A 26,584-nucleotide genomic window follows, 5' to 3' on the forward strand; every position below is an offset into this window, starting at 1 on the left:
CATGTTGAAAGAATAGATGTAGAACAGTTGAGGTAGCAGGGTCAGTCTATGGGAGGAGGCTAATAAAAAAACATGGAAAGAGGTGATAAAGACGGGCTTGAGAAAAAGAGGGATAAATAAAGACCTGGTAATAGACAGGTTAGATTGGATTTTACATAAGCAATTATATCTCGCTACACATTCATGATCATGTTTCGGTTTGCAAGTTACTAGCAACTAGAAGCCTCTTCAGGCGAGACAGCCGATACAAAAGCGGTTATCACAAGCGCATACACATCTCTTCTTTGTTAATCTTTTATTATATTTATCTCTCATTTCTTAACCCCTCCATCTTTCCCTCTTTATTACAATCACAAAGACAAAGTGCAATTCTTTTTCAAACAAGATGGCCCTACATGCCGCACGTCTCACAGACCACTGACACGCGTTCATGACATGTTTACGGAAGAGAGAACAATAAGCAAAGGGCTATGGCTACCACATTCCTCGGACTTGTCATCATGTGATTTTTATCTTTAGGGGACTTTAAAACAAAAAGTTTATGAAAACAATCCTCACAATCTAGACCAACTAAAGAACATTACCAACGCTATCAGGAGAATCACCAGAGAAGCAAACGTTGTTAAACATGCTCAGAAATACATAGATGTCAATGGGGAGCACATCCAGCATCTTTTATAACACTACAGGCAATTTAAACAATAAAAGAATGTTCCTCATCTCTACTACATTTTCTGGGCTACTTTTAAGTGGGTCACCCTGTATAATAATCTGAAATTGATATTGTAAGTTTGTTGGCAATTTGGATCAGAGAAAAACACTAGTTGAATGAATGTGTGTGTGTGTGTGTATGTCTTCCTTTCTCACTCACCCACAATTAGTGGGGCAGGTTATCTCAATATTCCATATGAATCTTTCACTTAGTGATACAAGCACCAAAATTGGCACAGATGACGTTCAGAACATACATTTTAAGAAAAAAACATTAGCCATCAGAAAATTCAAGGTGGCTGCAGAAGTAAACATTCAAATTTTAATTTTGGTGCTTGTATCACCAAGTGAAAGATATTTCAATACAGACCGTAATTCACACCCCTATTTTATCTTCTTTACATACAACTAAATTTTATTTCTATTCTTAACAACGTGACAGAACCTCCTCAGGGCTCTACGTTGTGAGTGAAACAGTCACATTTGCAAGTGATTTTTCAAAATGGCGGCTAGAAATAATGAAACGCTTATCTTTTGGCGATTGTATTTCTTTCACTGACAATCTTCCAAGGCTCACTACCGAGTGGAAAATATCTTTTTAACGTTTTTTTTTTTAATAATAAAACGAACAAAGTTAAATTATTTAAAACAATAAAAGTTTAATAGAACAATATACTCTTTTTAATGAAGGCTGTTTGAAAAAACATTTGAAGAAATTAGAATGTTTATGCCTTCAAGTATCAACTTAAATTTGTCGTATATTTAGAATTACACTTATTAAAAAAATACAGAAAAATCTTTATGATGTACATACTCGTCACAGAACGAAGATGTCATATTCTAAAAATCATGTGAGTTTGGTTAGTAACTTTTCTATTTGGCTAGTTAATGAAAATATTTTTGTTCTCTCTCGAGATATATATATATATATATATATATATATATATATATATATATAACAAACATTGTTAAAGACAACAGAGAGCTCCCGTTTGATTATAACTTCTTTTATTTTTTTCAATTTTTCTGATGATCTTTTTAGTGTGTAGATCGAAAGAATGTGTAGTTTGAAGTTGACCGCAGAGGTGCATTGTAGGATGTGTGAATATTATTTGTGAGGAGGGTTGGTAGGAATTATATATATATGTGATCTAATAAAACAAAAAATTATTTTTATTTAAGAAAGTATGTACTTGTAGTAAAAAAAAACAAAAAAAAAAAAAAAAACCCTTATCCCACAAAAGTGAAAAAAAGTATTCAATGAAAAAGTCAAATAAAATGTCAAGTGTAAGTTATAGCTCCCAGGCAACACCAGGTATCCTTTCACTCATAAATAATAAAGCATTACTTACCCTTGTAAGTGTAATCAAAAGCCCTCGTATTGATGTGATTATAATAATTCCCACCAACAAAAAGGAAATTTGCTGGGACCAAAATTTTACCTAGAAAAACAATTATTTTTATATATATATATAAAAAATATATATATTTTGCATGATATAAAACTATTAAGGTTGGGCAAAAAACAAAAAAAAATAAAAATGGTTTCATAGTAACAAAATTACGAGTCAAAATTCTGATCGTACAATCAACCAAGAAAATAATTTATAAAAAAGAGAGAAGAAAAGGTTTTCGTAAAAAGTGCAAGACTTCTGCACTATGTCCTTGGCTTTTTGGCTAGGAGGAAAGTGTAGTATCTGTTCTGATATTACACTTCATCTTTTCTGCCTTTGATCAATGAGGAAGTAATCCTTCTAGACTGAGGTAGCTTATTTTTATCTCAGTCCACAGTACCTCTTTTAGAGGAGTCGTATCTTCCTATATTAAAATGACCTTGTGTCTAATTTTTCCCTTGTCGGAAGGGGCAAGTAAATAGACTGGAAATATTTGCATTTAGGTGAGTATCTTCATTGTGGTTGTTTACATTCATAACTATTAGATACATTACATTTATGCCTTTTTTTCCAAACTTAAAAAAAAAACTAAAAAATAATAGATTAATGTAGTTTGCTTAAAGCATTGTTTATTGTGTATAGAAAAGTAATTTATAGAAAGCATTACAATGCAGATGTTTAAAAGATAAACACGAAAACAAGAAAAATTATATCAAACAGTTGGAAATGCATCTGGCCTAAGAAAACAACAGAACACCCCCCCCCCAAATGCTACATTAGTTTTGTCAGTTTTCTTACGGGATGATCATCTTTAGTTAACTATTACATGTAATTATATTCATACAGACATTCTACATGATTTATACTTGCGTAATATTTGCGTAAAAGGTTTATAGCAAACGCATAAATATTTCCATATATATTTATGTATATGTATACATTTTTGTTTAAAAAATTTGTCTTCCAAACATTTTTTTTTTTTTTTTCCAAAGGAGTCATCACTTATCAAGGCCCAAAGGCTACTCGAGGATAAGAGTTAATAAGTGCACTGTGGTCAATGGGACAATGACGTACAAATTGTTAGAGGAAATTTGGTAAATTGGATTACTTAAGGGGGACAGCTCGTCAAGAACTTGTTTATGTTGGACTTGAAGATGACCATATTATAGTCAGCCTGAAAGCAGGTAAACTGAAGAGTTCCACAGGTGTGCAGTTCTAAGAAAGAAACTTTGTTCATGGAATCTACGTTTAGGTTTAGGCATAGATAAAGAACGGGGAAAATTATTGATAGTGTTTTCAGCTAGATGAGTGTTTCTCGTAAAAGTTTGGCGAGAGCGGGGGGGGGGGTCATAGATTGGAGCTCAGACAAGCATTTGCCATGAGAATAACGAGAAAGCACAGAAAAGCTCACAATATCTCTTCTGTGAGAAAGAGCTTGCAGGGAAGAGAAAAGGGCATCCCTTACGAGGCTACGAAGTTTATTTTGAACTCTGTCAACGCAGGACAAGTCCTTTCTAGCAGCTCCTGCCCAGATGTGGCAACAGTATTCCATCCTTGGACGTACCTGGCTCTTATATAGATAGAGAATAGCATTAGCAGTGAGATATCTACCGGATCGATAGAAAGATTCCACCATTTTTCCAGCGGCCTTGGCAACAGATTTGATGTACGTGTTCCATTTAAGATCAGGAGTAATGGTCAAGCCCAGAAGCTTGTCAAAACTTGAGGCCTCCTGAAGACGAGAGCCATTCATTTCAATTGATGGCAGATGTGGATCAGAATGCTGATGATGTAAAGAGAGAAGCTTGGTTTTAGATGCATTAAAAGTAACCAGCCACTCCTTTCCCCATTGTACTACGTGCTCAAGATCAGAGGAGAGAGAATCGGAGAGAACTTGGTTGTTTACTGTCTTAGATGTGCTACCATAAATGGTAGTGTCGTCAGCATAAATGTCTACAAATGATGTAAGGATGTGATTTGGAAGATCATTAATGTAGATCGGGAAAAGAGTTGAGCCAAGGATGGACCCCTGAGGGACACTAGCATGGCAACAATACTGCATCCTTGAATGTACTTGGCTCTTATATAGGTAGAGAATTGCATCAGCAGGTAGATATCTACTGGATCGATAGAAGGATCCTACCATTTTCCCAGCGACCTTGGCAACAGATTTGGTATACATGTTCCATTTCATATGAGGAGTAATGGTCAAGCCCAGGAGCTTGTCAAAACATGGAGCCTCCCCAAAATGAGAGCCATTCATTTCAATTGATGCCAGATGGAGATCAGAGCATTGATGATGTAAAGACAGAAGCTTGGTTTTAGATGCATTAAAAGTAACCAGGCCTCCCCAACTTCATCTCGAAATGACCCCTCAACAATTCAGAAAATTTCGGATTGACTGGGAAGTATTCACCAGAATAACGGACATGCCAACTTCTCAGGCCAATACCCAGTTATACAGTTGCGCTGATGAATCCGTTGAAAACGCAATCATAAATACGTACCCTAAGTTCTTCACCACCAACCCAATTTCTGAAAACATGATGTGTTAGGCACAGATTATCTTCTGTTGCGTATCCCCAATCCAATGGCAGGGCAGAGCTCGCAGTAAAAACTGCAAAGAGGATTGTGAAAGGAAACACAGGCCCCCACGGTTCCTTGGACAATGACAGTGTTGCCCAGGCCATCTTGCAGTATCGGAATACCCCAATCCAAAGCATTGGCCTATCACCGGCCCAATTATTACTTCACCGTTGACTACGTGACTCCATCCCATCACAGCCAATCCTCTACAAGCCTCATCCTGAATGGGTGTCAGCGGCACAACATCGCGAGGAAATGCTCCACCACCGCAATGCAAAAATAGTAGAAAGATACAATAAATATACCCACAACCTTCCACCATTACAAGCTAGTGACACTGTAGCCATCCAAAATCCAGTCAATCGCAGATGGAACACAACGGGCAAAATCATCAGTTCCCTACCAGATCGACAATACCGAATCAGGGTTAACGGATCCGGAAGGATCACACTTAGGAACCGCCGTTTCCTCAGAAAATGCGAACTTAAGCCTACACCAACCCCAATACCAAGTGCAGCACTAGGACCAACAATTCCCTCAAGCGATACTACATTCTTGCATATCCCACTATCTCCCTGTAATAGCACATACACAGCAACCAAACCCCAACAACAAACCACACATATATCCCCACGCTTTCGATCAAGGATTCCCCGAGCTCTTTCTAGGTTACTACCACACAACAAACTAGGCCTAAAAGAGAGATACACCTCTCACACAACCCAGCCTACTCGTGGGGGGGGGGGGAAGAGGGGAGATGTAGAATAATCAAAAGAACTGTGTTAGTCAATAACACACAACAACAACAACAACAATAATAATAATAGCAGCAACACTTACCAAGGGTTCAGCTCATGCACAAGACAGACATCAGATTGAGATGGACTGAGGGCTTGTATTTATGTACAAGCATATCCAATCAGGTGATTCAGCCAATCACAATCCAAGGAATAGACTGGCCCATGTGTGCACAATGGAATCTCCCATTGTGCCATAAATAGTTCTCCTCTTTCATGAGAAGTAACTTTAGTCTTTGTCTGACTACGTCTTTATCGCTCAAAATTTGTTGGTTCGTATATTGTTATTCTGCACGTTATATTGTTACTATTTTGTTATCACCTTGTTAAATTTGTTATTGCTTATCTTCTTCTTCCCCCGGCACCACTTTTTCAATTACCGGATTCTTTTTTTTTCTTTTTTTTTTTATTTTTTTCTGGACTGTTATCTTTCTCTCCTCTTGTTATACGCCGGCCATGGCAACTGCCAGCTGTGTGCCGACGGTTGAGGTGAAGGAAGATGAGGCATTAGGTGGATGGACAAAACCACCAAAAGTAAAAATCGACGTCGTTAAATTTGTCGAAGACGCAAAGAAATGTGTGGAATTTACGACAGAAACTGGGATAAAGTTGGAACAACCGCGGTTACAAGAATTTGCTAAAAGGACTATTTCTCTATTTGTAATAGACCGTAAAACAAAAAAACTAATTAGATCAACGAAAGATGTTGTCACCAAATTAATTTCATCAGCAGGTTTAAGAGCTGAGCGGATTACAAAATGCAAAGGATATAACACATGGGCAGCTCTTTTTAAGACGGAAGAAGAATGCATAGCAATGACAAAAAAAGAAATTATTACCACCGAGTACGTTCTGAGAATGGAATACCTAGGAAGGCGAAGAACTACAGTGTCCATTTTTGAAGTTCCTGGTGCTGTCCCCGGGGAATACCTAGCCGCTTTCTTACTTAAGTTTGGGGACATAACCGGAATAGAAGAAGACCACTATAATGGAGTTTGGACTTTCGACATTCTGCTTAATGCAGAAGCATTTCTACGTATACCATACTACCTGGAGGCTGGAGTAGAGAAGCTGCCAATCGTGGTCGCAGGCAGAAGACCAGCATGTTGGATATGTGGGGAAGTCGGCCATCTAACTTACACATGCCCCAAAAGGAAGCCAGCCGTAAAAGTTATCCCTACAAATGACCGGAAAATAGGTTATGTAGAACCTAAGGACAATTCCCAGACACCAGCAGAAGAGAAAAAAGAAATCACACCTGAGGAGTTTGAAAAAACTTTTAATTCAGAGCAACAATCCCCCAAAAAGAAGGACAACTGGACACTCATCCCTCTTTCAAAAAAATCCCCACCCAAGACTTATGCTAAGTCCCTCTCTAAGGAAGAGAAAATTGAAATAAGAACAAGTAAAGACCCAGGGGGCAATAAATACAAAACCCTACTGAAACTAAAAGAAACTCTTGATGAGAAAAGGAGAAAATCGGAGGAGAAAGAGTTCCCTGAATCCCTTTTCCCTGAAAAACCGACCTCAAAAGAAAAGCAAATCCCTCGCAAAGCCCCCCCTCTTACTAAAGCTCCTCTGCCCCATAGAGACACCAAAATGACATCTCTAGGTTCTCCCTCCAAAAAGACCCCCAAACCGTCACCATTCTGCTCGCCAAACAACACGCCCAAGAACACCCCTCCCCCTTCTCCAATGAAAACAGACATGCCCCCTCCTCCCCCCTCAGATAAGAAAAGACATAGAAGCCCCTCTGTAGAGGCTGAATCAAGAAAAAAAAAACAACAACCCTTCTTTAATGGGAAAGATGTGTGCAAAATAACGGCAGAAGTAGAGACCATAATGAAGTCCCATAGCAGGAAAGATTACAGAAACCTCCTCGCTTTCAAATCATACCAAAAAAAAGACATTACTAACCCTGAAAATTTTAAAACAAACCACATACTAACAGTTGTCAGGAAACGCGAGGAGGCCAAAGGACTATGGACTATGCTGGAGGAAGCAAACTCTGCTTTCAACCTTTATCCTCCAGCAGCCTATTTCAACGACACCGAATTAATTGAAATTAGAAAACGATGTGTTGGACGGGTCCCCATCAAACTCCATCCTTCACTTTATAGGGCAGTTAAACTAACCTTCCCCCTAGACATCGGCGGTCTGTCCCCTGACGGGTCTATCACCACTGAGATGACCACTGGATCATTGGGGACAGCTGTCGGTGTCTTGACACCGTCTATGTTTGATTAGGTTTCTCAACCCTAAGTAACTCAAGATGGCTTCCTTAAGATTAGCTAGTTTAAATGTCCGAGGGTTGAGGGACGCCTCTCGTAAACTTCGAGTTGCACGCGACCTTCAACGCCTTGGTGTGGATATTTGTTGTATACAGGAAACTCACTTCATTCCTAGTGATTATCAGGGTGTGCTCCTTAGAGACTTTCAGCTCTATTCAGCACATTATGATACCCATGCAAGGGGGGTTACTTGGCTAGTTAAGCGCACTCTTGATGCGTCGTGTGACCCTATTTATGCAGATCCAGAGGGAAGATTACTCGTTCTAGATGTTACCGTAAAGGATGTGGCATTTCGTTTTATTGGGGTTTATGCGCCCAATAACCATGCTGAGCTAGTTTCCTTTTTTCGGCGAATCGAGCCTTTCATGAATTCGTCTCGACGGTTAGTTTTAGCGGGAGACTGGAACGCGGTCCTGGATCCCGAATTAGATCGCGGGGTTAATACCAGAAGGGATACTAATCAGAACCGGGATGCTAAAGCGTTTCGAGACTTTGTCGACAAGTTTGATCTTGTCGATAAATTTCGGAACGAAAAACCCGGGGATTTAGCATGGACTTGGACAGGTAGACGCGGCTCCGATTCGGTGCAACTTTCGAGTTACATCGATCGGTTCTTAGTTAGGAGAGTCGACTTAGGGCTTTTAGACTGTCCAAGTTTTCATAGTATAGTTTATTCGGACCACAGGCTTGTCCGGGTTCGAGTAAACTTAGATAGTGTTAAACCTAGGATGGCTAGTTACTGGAAGTTCAACACGTCGTTGTTCGATGTGAAGGACTTCCGGGAACAGCTTCTACTAACAATACAGAGGGAATTGACGGGGGCTATCATCGGGAATAAGTGGTGGGGCAACCTTAAAAAAGTCATTAGGTCCTTCGCTGCTGATTTTAGTCGCCGGCTCAAACGTAGTTCTAGAGCAGCGAAAGCGGCGCTAGAAGATAGATTAGAAAGGGCGGTGGAGGAGGGGGATAGTGCTAGCTATACTGTAGTTAAGGCCGAACTGGACTCCTTGGATAACAGGGAGGACCAGGGAGTATTAGTTAGGGCTAGATTAAAAAGAGCGCCAAACGAGGCAACAAACATGGCCGCGTCATTGCGTGCGGAGGAGTTTCGACGTTCTGCAGATCGACACATCGCCAGTGTCACATTGCCGGACGGACGAACCGTAACTTCAAACGACGGAATCTTGGAGGGTTTTCGGACTCATTTTCAGGAACTTTTTACCAAGGAGCCCGGTCTGACTATTGAACAGTTTGACACCTATTTAGCCGACTTTTCTCGCCTGGAGGCGACCGAAGCAGCTAGGTGTGAAGGTAGCATAAAAGAGGAAGAAGTCATTGAGGCCTTGAAACAGGTCGGGCTAGACAGGACCCCTGGGATAGATGGTCTGCCCTACGAGGTGTATTTGAGGCTGTCGCCCATTTTTATCCCTTTGCTGACCGTACTTTTTAACTCCTGGTTTAGGAACGGGTGCATACCTCAGTACTTTACCAGGGGGATCATTAAATTGTTACGCAAAGATAAAAATGGAGGGGATGGGATAGGTAATTTCCGGCCCTTAACGATGTTAAACACAGAGTTAAAGATTTTGGCCAAGATCTTAGCAAATCGTCTGCAGATTGTCTTACACCGTCTAATAAGTCCCGAACAGACTTGTTCTGTTAAGGGTCGGACGATTCAAGACAATTTGCACACGATACGCTTGATCGTAGAAAAAGTCGACACAGAAGCCGCGCTGATCAACTTAGATCAGTCCAAAGCATTCGACAGAGTAGACCATCGTTACCTAGAGGCTGTTCTTCGCTCGGCTGGGTTTGGTCCCCAGTTTCGCTCTTGGATTTGCCTCTTGTATGCCAACCCTGGTGCTATGGTAGAAGTGAATGGGGTGAGGTCGAAACCCTTCATGTTAACAAGATCGATCCGTCAAGGTTGTCCGTTATCCCCAATGTTATATGTGCTGGCGCTTGAGCCATATTTGCGCCAGCTTCGGGTGAATCCGGTCCTTCGCGGGATTACTTTGCCAGGTGGCTCTACCCCGGTAAAGTATACCGCCTATGCTGACGACGTGACTGTGCTTGTAACGAGCAGTGCCGAGATTAGAGTCGTTGACATAGAAACAAGTCGGTATGCCAAGGTCACAGGGGCCATAATTAACTACGTTAAGTCTATTGGCTTACGTATCGGTGCCTGGAGGGGTATGCCCCTTCAGGGACCCTTTGGTTGGACTGATGGGCCGTGCAAGCTACTCGGCGTCTGGTTTGGCCCCGGTCTCCAGCTGGAGAAAAATTGGTCGGAGGTATTGGAAGCGGTCAAGGTCGCATCTCATTTGTGGGCCTTGAGAAATCTGTCTTTGAAGGGTCGGGCGGAGGTATGCAATTCTCATATCTACCCCCTGATCCTTTACCGTCTATCAGTACTTCCACTCCCGGAAACCACACTAGTTGATCTGGTGCGTGCTCTTTTTGCATTCTTATGGCGCGGAAAGCAAGCCATGGTTACTCGGGAGGTCTGTTACCTGCATCCGTCTGAAGGCGGTCTGGGTATGCCTAGTGTGCTAATACGTAGACACACTCTTAGGCTGATATACCTGGATCGAATGTGTACACCAAGTGAGGGAAACGGTGTCTTCTGGATAGAAGACACTAAGAAAGCCTTTCCGGCTTTGGAGAGTGTGCATTCGGCTAGAGGAGAGGCACACAAGTTGTTCCGAAACGAGTGCCCTTTCTATCGCGAGTGTCGGCAGGCCTTGAGATTTCTTCTACGGGTCCAAGAAAGCCTCTCTGACACCCAGCTGTTGTCTCGCAAGGCGCTATATCGGGCCTTAGTGAGGGGATCCGTTCGAGACGAAAAGATTGAGGAGTTCGGTTTTACGAAGGAGGAGCGCCGCTTAATATGGCCTTGGGCGCCTGGGTCGAGCTGCTTCGATAATTACGAGGCATCACTCACCTGGCTGGTAATACGAAATGCCCTCTGGGTCGGCAAAAGACTTTACGCAGCGGGTTTTACGGAGACACCCAATTGTGTCCGATGCGGAGAATGGGAGGAAGACCTTGATCATGCTTTCTTCCACTGCGCCATTGTTCGACCGTTGTGTGAGTTAGTTGAAGGCTTCACGGTTCGCATGCTGAGCGAGCGGTTTTTTGTGCTGGAGTCGGTTTCCCCGTGCTGCAACTGGGCACCGACCATGAAGAAAGAAGAACGCTATGTTTTTCTGTGTTTATTAGCAGTTATGAGAGGCGTGATTTGGACGACGCGACAGAAGGAGGTTTACGGAGGTGAGACCTTCACTGCTCCCCAGCTTGTCCTCATTTTCAAATATCGATTGAAAATGCGAATTAAGCTGGAGAAGGTGAAACTCACTTCTGTGAATTTCAACGACAGGTGGGTGAAAGTTTCGCGATTGTGTAAAGTGAATGGAGCTAATCTTGAATTTCTTTTTTGAGTGGCTTAGGTTTTTTTAAGGATTTTGGGTGACTTGATCAAACATAGACATGCATCGGACCTCCTAGAGTAGGCTAGTTAGGCATTTCTGTTCGATTTTTAACTAAGCTAGAGTATGCATGCTATCATCGCCCCAATCCCCCTTTTTGGTTTTCCCTGTCCCAGCGTCCCCCCCCTTTTTTTTTTTTTTTTTTTTTTTTTTTTCCCACTTTTGGTTCGATAACCCCCAATCCCGGCCCCTTAGGTGATGGATAAACTGTTTTGCCAGAGATGTGGGCCATTTTTGTTGTGTTTGAATAAAGTCAGTTTTCGTGGGACCCACATCTTTTCGACTGGCAAAACTTTTTATCCGCCACAATCAGTAGTGAGGGGGTTCTTTTTACTAACCACCTTTTAGCATTGTATATTTTTCATCCAATTTTGTAAATAAGATTTTTATCCCCAAACCCCCCCCACATCATGTATATATATTTGTAACTTTCGGGTTTTAAGTAGGATGTCCACAGAGTGATTCTGGTATTTTGGTGAAAGAGTCTAGTTAAGTTAACGTTATGTTAGTTAGGTCAACATTAACCCCCATCCCCTTTTTCGGCCTTGTGCCACATTTTTATTTGTGTAATTTTATTTTATACAATAAAATAAATATTAACTTTAGTCTTTGTCAAGTTATCCACAACTTGAACGCTGACCGAAAGTCCACTACACAATCCAACACCAGCCACCTCCTTCTCCATTGTACCACATGCTCAAGAGAAAGAATCAGAGAGAACTTGGTCGTTTACAGTCTTTGATGTACTGTCATAGATGGTAGTGGCGTCAGCATAAATATCTACGAATGATCTAAGGATATGATTTGAAAGATCATTGATGTAGATTAGAAAGAAAGTTGAGCCCAGGATGGAACACTGAGTGACTCCAGCATTAATACTGTGAGCTGATTTCTGCCCATCAACCACTACTATTATGAACCTATCAGAGAGAAATCTATATGTCTAGAAAAGTGAAAATGTGTGTGTGTGTGTGTGTGTGTGTGTGTGTGTGTGTGTGATTGTGTGTACACTTCCCTACCAAATAACTGTCATTTTTCGATCTACAGACTCGAGATTTGACATAAGGGGTATTGAGATTTGGGAAAATCATTTTAATTGATTTTCGGTCAGAAATTTGGCTGTTAAGGGGTCAAAGTTCAATGATTTGATCTTCAGAACTCTATCAAACTCCTCCGCCAATTTTGGGTATAAACATTTGAAATTTTAGATATAGGTTACTTGGACATGGATTATAATAATTTGATTTGAGCCTAAAACAATAAATGTTAAGGGGTCATAACTGGGGTCAAAGTTTAAAAAAAAAAATTGACCTCTGTGGTCTACCAAATAACTCAGCCAATTTTTAGTCTAAACATTTGAAATTTTACATAAAATGTATTCAGACATAGGGCAAGCTTTTTAATCATTTTTTTGCTGAAAATTTGGCTTCTAAGGGGTCAAAGTTCAAAAGATTTTACCTTTGCAGTCTCTAGCAAATTATTAAGCCAATTTTGGGTCTAAACATTGGAAATTTTACATAAAGGGTATTCAGACATACAGCAAGCTCTTTGACCAGTTTTGGGTGAAAATTTGGCTGGCAAGAGGTCAAAGTTTACAGAATTGACTTTTGCATACTTTATCAAACTCCTCCACCAATTTTGGGTCTAAACACTTGAAATTTTAGATGTAGGTTACTTGGATATGGGTCAAACATTTTAATTTGAGCCCAAAAACAATAAATGTTAAGGGGTCAAAGTTTTAAAAAATTTGACGTCTGCAGTCTCTACCAACTTTTCTCTATGGTAGTTAAGGAAGCCTATTATATAGAAAGGCGTTACTGTACATATTCACACTTTTTAATATATACATATGCACATAAAGTTATGAACAGTACATAGGGCTCGAGCAAAGCCGGGTGGAACTTATGATTTAATAATTGAGAAGATATTTCCAGCTATACTGTAACTGGATATCTTGTGAAGTAGATCTTTATGCTATACTCTATCAAAGGCCTTTAATATGTCAAGAGCAACTGCCCTAGAAAGGAAGCCTCCATAAAAATCCTACGAGATAACCGTAAGCACATCTGCTGTAGATCTAGCAGAACAGAAACCATATTGTATGTCACTAAGAAGTTTATTTTTGCTGAGGTGGTTGACTACTTCTCTATTTAACAGATTCCAGCAACTTGCTCATGACGCACAGGAGACTTATAGGTCTATACTAGAGGGAGATGAGTGATCACCTGAATTCTTAAATGCTGTGCATACTGACAAGATTTTCCAGGGTGTTGGGAAGCAATTCTCCTTAAGACAACACTTAAACAGCTTTGTAAGTATGGGAGCTAGTTCTGGTTGAAGCTTTTTTAGCATTACAATAGGAATGCCATCAGGGCCAGTTGCTTTACTGGTATCAAGGTTTTGGATTAGCTAAGCAACATCACGCACAGATATTTGTATGTCACATGAGTGTTTTCTGATACAAGAGGAAATACTGGGGGTTTGCAGCCTTGGCCACATAGTGTAGAATTAGCTGCACAGTTCTTGGCAAAGAGTTTGGCTTTATCTGATGCTGACGAGATTACCTCAGGTCCATTGATGATAGTTGGGATAGAGCACATGCTTCTGTTCCGGATTCTCCTCGCTATTTGCTAAAACTGACGGAAACCAAGCCACTGCTCCGCTACTTTGGACTTGACGGACTGAGCATATAACTCTCTTGCATTCTTTATTACTCTTTTGGTTACTGGCAGTCCTGAAAGTGACTTTAGTCTCAGTGCATAAAGTTTTTAGTCTACAGACATGAAATTTCATATCAAAGGTATTTGAACGCATGCGAAACTTTATATTTGGATTTTAGCACAAGAAAATCGGTACAAAAGTGTGAAAATTAAAAAAAAAAAAATTTTTTAAATGAAATTTGCCAGGTGAAGGTTGAACGCCAGCATTACGAATATACATGCATAACTTAGTAGCTAATTGTTCATGTTTTAATTATTAGCCTTGCAGCAAACATATCTTCATAGCTCAGTCATTAACGACAGAGGAAAAAATAAATCTTAAACTAAACGTTTGGGTTTCGATTCTCGGTGGTGACGCATAAGTCATTTTTTTTTTTTTAAACTTTAAATCATTACTATATATTGGGTCCAATATAATATAATAACTATGAAATCTGAATTAATCAAAATATCATATTTAAGCGTATTTTACGACTGGGCAATGTTGGGCGCCCTGCTAGTATATATCAATGCATTGCCATTCTTTTAAGCACAGCAGAAATCAGAAACACTACATTAATGCCAATTCTATTTTTGCTAGTTCATAAAAAAAAAGAAAAAAAGCCACTCACATCAAACTGTATTCCTAAATAGTTGACAGCAATTTCTGTGCCTCTTGTCACTGGATCTACTTTTCCCACGCGGTCAAAAATGATGTTAATGGCCGACTTAAAAAGAAAAAGAAATTTTATTTTTAATGCAAGAAAAAGAAAAAGAAAAAAAAAGTTTGTACATTTAATGACGCAAATTAAATAATAAAACATAATAATATGCTTTTACTTTCATTTGTACGTACGTTATCAACTTTAACACCTGTAATGAAACTTACTATCCAATCTTCTTTTTATGTTCATTGGAAATGAAATTACAGACTTGAGTTTGGTGTGTTTTGATTTCAAATTTAAACAACGCTTATACCACGGAAAACACATCTAGGTAGTTTTTTTTAATCTCGGAATGGTGCGTTTGGTCACGCAGAATTCACATTAAGATTTTTTCAAACGTATATAATATGTATTCATTTTATTCAAACTCAACCAGCGCTTCTAAGGAAAGAAAATCTTAACGTGAATTCCGCGTAACCAAACGCACCATTCCAAGATTTAAAAAACTACCATATAAACAACAAACGGACTAATAATTTGCTTATTCTCTGCCCCAGCAACAACATGGGGGGGGGGAGTCATACTGAAGATGAAGGTTTCCTTTGAAATATATTTATGAATTTCAATATAGATTTCAAACAAAATAAATGTCTGTTTATTTTGTAATAATGTGTTGTTTTGGCTTCAAATGTATATAATACGTATTCATTTTATATATTAGCATTACAAGCGTATGCTGCATTTTCATGGACATCAGCAATATTACATACCTAATGTGCTTCAACAAGTCATATCTTTTTTATTTTTGGGTCAATTTTTAAAAAGAATTATATTGATGAAATGAGAATATAATAAGAATTCCAATGATGTTAATTTATTTTGCTTTTATGCGTTCAATGTTTTTATGCTCCAAGTTAAAAATGAAAAAACGGTAAAAAATGATAACAGCAAAAAGGGAAACTGTTTTTTCAATGTTTACATTTCATATGTTACATTTGGATACAAATGCATGAGGTCAAATTTGATTGGATATGGCTAAAATTTTACAGGCTATATAAACAAAGAAGTCCATCTCTACTGGTGTTTGATTTTTATTTTTACGACCACAGGAAGCAAAGTTACGACTGAGCAAAGTTGACAAAGAATATTTCAAAATTGATAAGATAAATTGGTATATATCATCCATTTTCATATAGATAATAGTTTCAGAATTATTTTCATGTATAATATGTAAATATTTGACGATTATTAATCGTGCGGAAATTTCTTTAAAATGTTATCTTTTATAGAAATTACAGAATATAGAATTTAACGGAAAGTGACTTGCTATGCGCTAATGTGCTTTTGTATTTGCTTAAAAATAGAAAACAAAAGCAGAAAAAAGTTACATTTTTTTATTTTGAGTTTATTAATTTAAAAAAGTTATTTTCAAGTTTTTCAAATTTGATTTCCAAACAATACTATTTTGTTGTTTTTAACGTTCTGGTTGAAAATTTTAGTACACATGCACTAAAAGCGTTAAAAAACAAGAAAATCTATTAAATACATGAGTTTCTGTTATCATGGTATTCATTACTTCTTACTTGTACTTAAGGTAGAATTGTGTTTTTTTTAGTGGTAAAAAAAAAAAAAAAAAAAACTTATGCTACTATGCTGAAATAATGTTATTATTTAGAAACCATTCTTAACATGGGGAGGGAAGGGTGTTTTGTTAACTATTCTGTGCTTTCACCTAACAGTTTAATAAAAAAAAAAAAGATATCGTAAAACTTGAATTTAACTTGAAAATACTATTTGAAAAATTAGCACGGTAACATAAGTGCATAAGCACCCAAATAAATATTACCAAAGGCAAGATAAGTTACTCTTCTACCTAGTTGGATAAGTTTTTAGTGTATTTATTTAATGTAAAATGTTTGTTTATTTTGACAATTAGTGTTACACAAGCGCAAGAAAACTAACCACGTGATATCGCATGTCTTTGAAATCTTGACAATGACTTAAAAATATACAAAATACTGTTAGAAACGCAACCAATAAATGTCCTGGTTGGGTTTCTAACAGTATCTTGCATATTTTTTTATTTTTAACTCATTGTCAAGACCATTTTTTCGAATCTGTAAAACAAAACCATTTGTTTTTAACTGAAGATATCTAAATAATAATAATTAGGCGGTTCGATAAAGAATTTCATTGTGATGCATTTTGTAAATTTTTTACCTTGTTTCCACCTTAACATTTTTCTTTAAAATGACTATCTTTTAAGGTTTTTGGATATGCTGAAAACGGATATCGCATTTAAATTTTCCGCAAATAAGTAGCTTTCTGGATATTAAGCAATGTCCTAGTTTCTCATAGCTGCACACTCCAAAATGGTGACCAGTGATAACATAAGAAATGACATTGCTTAATATCCAGAAAACTACTTAGTTACAGAAAATTTAAATGCAATATTCGTTTTCAGCATAACATAAAACTATAAAAATAATCATTTTAAATGTTAAGGTGGAAACAAGGTAAAAAATTACCGTTTTATTTCTTTGTTTACATAGTTGAATTGTCAGTAAAACAACAGAATAGAAATGACAAAAATTATCATCAACTAGTGAATATATAGTTGTTGCTTATCAGGATTCCTGGTGTCCTGGTATTGCGAAAGTTACATTCAAGGATTCATGTAGAGTATGATTTATGGTTGCATCTCAGAAAATAGGGGTATATTTTAGGCCAGATAGAGAGGATTTACAAAATTGAAAATTGGACTGGTCCCAAAATGCATAAGTTCTGGTTGACTATGGGAATTTCCATCTTTTACAGAAATCCAAAATCTATACGAAAAATTTTCTTCAATTTATTTCCAAGATTAATTCATATCTACTCAATTTTTTTTTTCTTTGAGGGGAGTAGTAAATACCGGCCATGAATGCTCTTTAAGCATTCAATGGCTATACCCCAGATCAAGCTCTCTTTTGGTGGGGAGGTAGATAAATACCTACTCTCAATAAGGATATATTTAAATACCACTATAATACTTAGTTTTGTTCATGAAGAGACACCCACTGTATGATACCATGTGTCAGTTTAAAAAAAATTGAAATTTGTACATCTTAATTTATAATTCATGGTGTATGGTAAAGAGATACATCACATTTGACTGCATAATCAGAAAGAGCACACAGTTTTACATAAGAGTACCAAGTTTTATGAGAATAGCTTGAAAAATAAATAAATGGTGGCAAAATTACCGAATTTCTTGTATTGCTGAGGTCTGTAATTTAGCCCACTTTTTCTAAAGAAAAATCTCCATGGAAAAGCATAAATTTTGGCACTTAAAATTCTCATAACTTGAAATACTGATGGTATTTGCATAATTCAAACGGTTTTAAGCATCCTTTACATAGCTCTTTTCATGCAAGTTGATAAAATAACAATTATCTAAAAAGAAAAAAAATTAACTTGTAAAAGTGAAAGTGTCTGTCTGTGTGTGTGTGTGTGTGTGTGTGTGTGTGTGTGTGTGTGTGTGTGTGTGTGTATACATTTCCCTACGCAATAACTGTCAACAGACTCAAAATTTGATATACAGGGTACTGAGATTTCGGTTTTTGGACAGAAATTTGGCGATTAAGGGGTCAAAGTTCAATGATTTGACCTTTGAGAACTTTACCAAACTCGGACAATTTTTGGTCTAAACACTTGAAATTTTAGATATAGGTTTATTGGACATGGATCTAACTTAATTTGAGCCCAAAACAATAAATTTTAAGGGGTTATAATAGGGGTCAAAGTAAAAAAATTGACCACCTTTTTTTTTTTTAGCTCAACATACATCTCCAAATACCTGGGCAACGCCGGGCACCCATGCTAATATATATATAAGATCAATTAGACTCCAGGCACTCCAGATTAAGCGAATACCAAAAAGAAAACATTTGGCTTAATATCAGTTTCCTTCGTTTGTGGTTGAATTATAAAAACAATATATGCACACCTACTGATTTAAAAAGAATGAAAAAAATTTTAAGGGGGGGGGGTTACAAAATGTTTTTTGTAAATATTGGAAATTTATAAATAAATTTTAAATGAAAAAAAAAATGCATATTAGTTTTTGTAAATAAAACCTTTTTTTACAAATTAAAATATATATATAACAATGAGCTAGGTGTAGTTCTGTTCTGACATAACATTTCATCTTCCCTATCCACAATCAGTGAAGGAAAGGAGACATTTTATTTTCAAAAAAATATTTAAAACCTTATAGAATATAATACTCAATGCTGGGCACCATTATCTAGACATGGGGATATGGATATATTACGAATGATTAGGAGGCATAAAAAAACTAAATTGATAAGACAAAATTAAATTGATAAGGATATCAATTACAAAATTTTATTGAAATCCTTAGGTTTAATTACTTTACTAGAAAATACCTTCAAACCAATGGAATTCATAAATATGCAACCAGTTGGGGAAGGAAGGAATATATTGGCACTAAAGCCACCAGAATCTAGGCAATTGTTGAGATAGTTGTTCTGTTGACCAAGATATGTCTTTGGTCCGGTGCAGTTCTAGGAGGTCCAACCTCCTAGGCTTGACCTTCTTTCTTTGAGAAGGGGAGAGTATATTCCTAATTGCCCGAGGTGCCCCTACTACCCAGACATTTTTTATAGAACAAAGTGCTCTTCCTCTAGTGCGCTGGCTTTTCAAATCACACTTTCCAATCTTTGTATCACAAACTCTCATTGTGGAAGGGAGAAAAATAACTCCTAAATATGAAATACTTGTTTTTTTTATATTCATCCTTAAATTTGAAAATTCATTAGCAAGAGAATTAAAAAAAAAAAAAAAAAAAGCTCAATCTGCCACACAATTAGAGTAATATAATTTTTTTTAATAATTAAAATAAATTTTTTTTTCTTTATTAAACCATGGTCATAAAACCATTAGCAATAGACAGAGGCTATTTAGAGAATGCATAAAACTTAGGAACACCATGATAGTTAGGCAGTACTCCAAAAATGTGACAGTGGTACATGTTCATTCATTCAATTTTGAGGCAGAATGTTCAGAACTGCAGAATACAATGTGAAAGGAGATCGCCAGTACATCTTTGAGCAAACATAAGTGTGATTATGCAGAAGGCCTAATGTGAATGTATATCGTAACAGGTTTAGTCTGTTCAGCATTGCAGTGGGGAAAAAAAACATAAAATAATCTGTAGGCAACAGAAGCAACTGTTACATTCCAGCAAGTAGACAGCAGGTTCAACCCAAGTAGATCATATACAGGTAATTTCATCTCAAATCATCCAGAAAAAAAAACATCTTTGACACTCTTACCTCTCAGATTTTTTCCAAACTTTCACCATAAGTTGGTATCATAAAAACTAGGAAAATTTGAGCTTTTAACTCTAAGCGGTTTCGGAAATATCGCAATTTTGGAATTTAACGCATATCGCATCGAGGCGCAAATTCGCGAAATTACGTTTTTGGGCATAAATCAATTTCTAGACTAGGTAGAACCTTGAAAATTTGCATGGTTAAGGTTTTCCATACAAGGAATCCAAAAATCATACTTAGAACCTCTGAAAATGAACTGTTTCTGAGTTATTGAACTTTTAAGCCAAGATTTGGGTATTGGTGTAAGGCGACCAAAATAAAACATGTGGCACTATTGGAAATTGAATTTTTTTTTGTTCCTAGACATTCTTGATAATCTGAACTTAAATTCCTCCAAAAAAAGGTGTTTTGTTCTTTCCTCGTTAGCTCACAATTGAACCTCAAAGATGGGCAGTTTTACGGGCCTCACTTCAAGACAGCAGTGTACAAGGAGTCACTTGACTTCACCATAAACAGGAAATGCTGAATTATTTTTGGACTTACTGTTCATTTAAGAAGTGGTATTGCTACTTTATGGTGTTTCTTTAAGTTGGCTGAAACTATTTTGTTTGCTTTTTTGTTTGATGCAAGTAGCAGGTAAAGACAAGTAACCGGATAGGGAGGAAAGGCATTTGTTCAGTAATAAAAGAGAATTAATCTTTAATTATATTCAAATTTGTCCCTGAAATTATTTGCAACAAAGAATTCAATTTGTTTCCATTCTGTATGAAAAAGTTCTATATTGCACCCTGAAACTACCAGAAGTTTTCCAAACCATTCAAAAATAATGCATTTCATAATTTACAAAAATGGAGCAGTTCTCTTTTACATTCTGGCCGTGTGTCATGATTTTACATAAAACACCTTAATGAAGCTTTTCACCACATCTTCAGTATTTACACTTTTGTTTGTTCCCAACAGATTTTGAAACCGTGACTCCAGTTCTTTAATTGTAATGTCAACTGTAGAACCAATATGCTTTAGTTTTTCTTTGATCCAAAAACAGGACTTTCCTTGGAAAAAGACTCATTGCCCTGTGTACATGGGGTGGGGAACCTAGTCTAGAAATTGACTTATGCGCAAAAATGTAATTTCATAATTTCGCAAATTTGCGCCTCAACGCGATATACGTAAAATATCAAAATTGCAATATTTCTGGAACTGCTTAAAGTTAAAAGCTCTAATTTTCAGAATTTTCTAGTTTTTATGATACTAACATATGGTGAAAGTTTGGAAAAAATCTGAGAGGTATGGGTGTCAAAGATGTTTTTTTCTGGATGATTTGAGATGGAATTACCCATACTCTAGAGGGAACAGGGTCGCTGCAGGGAATATGCAATATATATATTTGATGGCATGACACTAGATGCTCAAGAGAATTAGAAAACACCTTGCCAAGTCCGGCAAACACTAGAGATCCGTATTCCAAGTAGGGATGAATCGTTGCCTTGTAAATCCTAGTAGTCAGCAAATGCTATTCATGAGGAATTTGATAGCTCAGGATATGCAACGCGTAAAACTCCTTATTAACCCTATGTAATCATTTTAAAAATAAAATTTATGATTTATGAAATAATAATAAAAAATGAATTAAGAAAATTTATCTTTTTGATGATCATCATCGTCAGTTTAACATTCGTTTTGCATGCTGGCAGATGTTGAACAGCTTTTGAAAATTGACCAGCAAACTAAGCTATCTCTGACTAGGTCTTTATCCTTCCCTCTCATGCTTTCCTTATACAGCATCACACTGCTGTGATTTGGTTAACATATTCACAAGAAATTGCTCTGTATATTCCTATCAAACATAACATATTTATACTTGGAGAGAACTTGAATACCTACTAGACACCACCCTCGAGTATTTTTAATTTCTCTGCATAGGGTATGTGTTATGGGGGACAAATCACCCCTATTTGAGAATGAACTGGAATCAACCAGTCCTATGAATACCATTGGTTTCAGAGACTAGATGGAGACATTCATACCATGTTTAAGCGCATGCTACAAACACATTCCTCTCATACCACTTTAGTGGCTCCTGTACTCTTTATGATAAATACATATTATATTTTAAACACTTTACAATACTTGTGGTTTCTTTCATTTGTGACCCCTAGCATGGGTCTACAACAGTATGTCAAAGATACTGACATAAGGAGACTTCCATTTGAAGTAAACTGACCAAATATTAAAAAAATATATATATATATATAAATAATAATGGTTGCTGTCTGGAGTTTCCCCCTTCCCCTGCCACCACCACTGGGTTGTGGACGGAGGCACTCTATTAATCAAAAGCAGCTTTTAATAAAAAAGTAAAAAGCTATAAATAATGAGGAACTCATTAAAATGTGAATAAAAATAACAATACATACAGACAGACTGACACCTAGGATAAGAAGGGCCTCTCAACCCATTTATACACCAGACAAGAGGTAAATAATGGTGTAAACCATTCATATCTCAGGAAGTGGCACTTCAGTTATTGTCCATCAGACCTTGATGAAAAGGTCCTGGCCCCCTATCTTCATTTATAGCAATAAAAAAAAGGAAAAGCAAAGCAAAATCTAATCTCTTAGAAACAATAATAAACTTTTACAAAAAAAATGTTTTTGAAGATAAGAAATATATTGTTTTGTAATTTTATTCAGTGAAGTCGCCTTCAGATTTCAAAATGACTTTCATGCGAGATATGAATCACCAACATGCTAGGATCAGGTGATCCTTGTTCATATTGGACAATATTCAATGAAGACCTTTAGGAAATGCTAGCAGGAAGACTCACCGTTGCTCGGGATTGAATGAGGATCATTACTTTTTCACTATGTTCATAACACCACATTATTTTCTTTGTTTTTAACCCCCCTTTCATCCATTTCGCTCCCCTCTCCCAATATAACCAGAAGACATTGAATTTTAATTTTAAGGGGTTTTTGTCCCAATGGGTCACTTAGAGCGATGAGGGCACATTAATATTTGGCATATTAACATGACTTCTATGGTGCTTGTCAGAGATACATACGATATAAATTTCATCAAAATAGAATATAGTTCAAGTTTTAAAGGGGGGGGGGGTATGCTCTCATAGCACCCCTATGGATGAAATTAGACATTCAAGACTACTTTCACGGTCTTCCTCTATAAATTTTCCATAAGAATACACTTTTAGATTTTATGTAGATTCTCTAACCTTTCTTTCTATAGGCAACACACAAACGTTGCCCACATACATTGGGTTTTATATATAGATTTAATGCTATGAAACTATTTTCTAAAATGAATTCTATACATAGTAGTTCAAAAGATTGAGTTATGGGCAGCCAAATATCACGGGGTCATGTCATCATAATTTTCCATCATCCATTTTTGATTTTCATGTAGTGAATCATTAGCAAAAAAAATAAAATAAAATGAATAAACACAAATAATATTTTTGCTGTAATAAAACAACGTATGTTCTCAAATACCTAATACATCTTGTTTTGTGACATTTTAATTTTCAAAGTTGAAATAAAATTTAAATAAAAGCGATCAAAAGAGACTAAATAATCTAAAAGAAAAGTAACTCATTACAAAATTATTCAAAGAGTTATTTCCCTTTAACACAGAAACATTTTGAAGAAAGAAACACTTATTTTTTGAGTTTACAAATTTTCATATAAAAATTTTTAAAAAATATGTTCACTTACCATGAATATTTTCCATACACAATAAATGGAGAAGAAATAACCCAAGAAATTAAAATATTTCCCTTTCAACGTCTTAGATTCTTCTATTCTTTCCTGTGGAAGTAAAAGAGTAAAATGAAAACGGATTCAAATTTATTTCAAATATTAATTAAATAAAATGTCTGTGTAAACATAATCCATGTATGCACTTATAACCTTTGAACCAGACAAGAAAAACAGGAACAGTTTGCATTTCCTAAAATCTTAAATAACTGAAATAAAAAAAAGTCTAAAAAATAATGCAACTCGCAATCAGTGGATGTTTTCTTTCACACGTCTGATCTCTCGCCGTCTCCAAAAATTATAGCAATATTTCAACACAAACATATTCCTTGAATTGATCTGTTGGTCTTTAGCGTGACCTCAGTAGTAAGTGAGCCTGACTTCAATGCTGTATTTGACCAACAGAAGAAGGAATGAACCGCCTCCTGAAAATTGACAGGTGGACAGACACTAAACGATCAAATATTAGAGGACCTTGAAACTAAGCATATTTGGGCCAAATGTGAAAAAGCTGAAAAATGGATGGCTAGTACCATATACAGAAAAAGAGCTAAGTCCAGTTAAGGTCTTAATGCCATTAATGGTAGTAGTACAGATGAACAAGAATAAAGTGTGATCTGTAATGGACTACAGGGAGCTCAACAGTGATCATCTTGAAGACTGAGATTGAATTATGCAGCAGCTGAACCTGCTTATGTCTACATATGATGCATGTTGCCACGCAAATTCTTTTGGCGACTGGTAGGCAAGATGTCCTCCCGGTACCTTTGCCACAATAATAACAATTCAAATGTGTGTTTATTCAGTCTTTCTGGTAATAAAATTAAAATTTCAAACAACATGCTAAATATGCATCCTGGTGCTGATAGCATACATGGAAACGTCAAACACTTTGGTTTTCTAAAATTTTCAAATTAACTTTGTATTACTATACACACAGATTCAAAAAAGTTGTCAAAAAACAAATATAACAAGTAAATGTTATCAAAGGTAAGATAAGTCACTTTTCTACCTAGTTGGATAATTTTTTTGTGTTTTTATTTAATGTAACATGTTTATTCAGCTCAAAAAACATACAGTGTTTACCGATGTATTTGAAAATTTAAAATGGCGACAGACTCTGTTGAACACAGTAAGTTTGGGAACATGAGTTAAAAATTAAAAAAATATATACAAAATACATATATTGAGCGAGTCTCTAACAGTACTTTGTCTAGTTTTTTATTTTTAACTCTTTTTCTCAACATTACCGTGTTCAGAGTGTTGGGCACCATTTTTAATTTTTCAATACATCGGTAAACACTATGTTTTTTGAGCTGAGTAAACATGTTACATTAAATAAAAACACTAAAAAATATTCAGTTAGGTAGAAAAGTAAGTTATCTTGCCTTTGATAACATTTATTTGTTATATATTTGTTTTTTTGTTTTTTGGACAACTTTTTCGTATCTGTGAATAGTAATACAAACCCTATATTTTTTTTTTTTTTTGTTTTACTCATATTCACCTTAAACAAGGCAAATTGCCTCTGAGACATAAATTGGGAATCATTCTTAACAGGGAAATCCTAAATAGGGAGTTGAGCAGCAAGATATCTGTTCACATTACATTTAAAGTTCTGCATATTAGTACAGTAAGGGAAGAAGGATGCAGGTAGGTAATTGTACAGTCTAGCAGTTCGAGAGAAGAAACTTTCAGAGTAGAAGACTATCCAACAGTGGGAGACCTCTCAGTGAGGCCATGAGATCTTGCAGTTAGTTCGGTTTGTTGGAGGCACCAACATTACCAGTTTGTCCCATTAACATACTTGTAATACAAGCAACCTGCGGTGATGGGACAGGGCTTAGAACTTGGTTGATAGTGCTAGGCCTATTAGATTGGGGACTCCTTTTTGGACGCTGTTGAATACATATATGTAAGTGACTGATGTATTGGCCCATATGTGGCAACAATATTCGATGCATGGGCTGATGGTAGCTTTGAAGAAATATAAAATACTGTTATATGTGCGCATTTTTTTAGTGCAGTTGGAGTTCACATTCTTTGCAGCAGTATTAGCAATGTCTTCTTTGTATTTGTTCCAGTTCACGTTATCTGTGAATTTTAGGCCAAGGAATTTGAATAATGAGCTTTAAAACATTATTCTATTCTTTATCAAACCTAAAAAGTACAGAATAATAATATTAACTTTGTCCAAGTTGTTAACCTACAAAGTAATTGCCTTTATACTAAGAGGATCTGTAGTTTAAAATCATTAATCTTATATTAACATTATTTTTTATTTAGAAAATGATTTAATTTTTATTTGCAGTTGATTTGTTTAAAGGAATTTTTAAATTGAAACTTATCTAATTATTCCCCCCGAGTATTAGTTTAAAAATAAAACTATTCACCTTATTCCTAAAAAGAATTGTTTTCTTTTTAGATATTTTCAGCATTTGAAATGCTTATACCTTAGAACAGAGGTCTCCAAACTACGACCCATGGGCTAGATCCAGCCCACCAAAGTCTTTGATCTAACCCGTGAAGCTCTTAAAGAAAACGTGAAAATATTCACAAAAAAATTTGGAAGAAATGAAACTGTGTGAAAATAGTGTGGTGATTTTTTTCTTTCTTTCCGTTCAGAAAATGATTAAAAGAATGAGGTTTTGAAAAACTAGCTCCACTGAAAAGCAAAGATAATGAACAAAACACGACCACGTAGCTCTAAAAATATCAGCAATATGCTCTCCCACCTTCAAAAACTTTGGAGGCCCCAACCTTAGAATGACAAATCGATCTCTTTAGTAATGAGTATGGCTATGACAACAGCATATTCTTTTCCTTGTTTTGATTCTCAGG

General features: G+C 36.5%; 1 protein-coding gene across 1 annotated transcript in view; it reads right to left on the reverse strand.

The window, feature by feature from the left end:
* The window catches only part of LOC145277919 (Golgi pH regulator-like), a 104,799-nt gene that overhangs the window by 11,139 nt on the left and 67,076 nt on the right, over nucleotides 1-26,584 (reverse strand). Inside the window, exons 10-12 of the mRNA XM_080129986.1 lie at nucleotides 23,702-23,794; nucleotides 14,599-14,694; nucleotides 2,064-2,153 (exon numbers count right to left, since the gene is read on the reverse strand). Of these exons, the coding sequence (XP_079986112.1) occupies nucleotides 2,064-2,153; nucleotides 14,599-14,694; nucleotides 23,702-23,794 (279 nt within the window). The remainder of the gene's footprint in view (nucleotides 1-2,063; nucleotides 2,154-14,598; nucleotides 14,695-23,701; nucleotides 23,795-26,584) is intronic.

Source organism: Euprymna scolopes, chromosome 6 (assembly GCF_053919585.1).
Source record: "Euprymna scolopes isolate OS-2025 chromosome 6, ASM5391958v1, whole genome shotgun sequence".
In the NCBI taxonomy this organism is placed as follows: Eukaryota; Metazoa; Mollusca; class Cephalopoda; order Sepiida; family Sepiolidae; genus Euprymna; species Euprymna scolopes.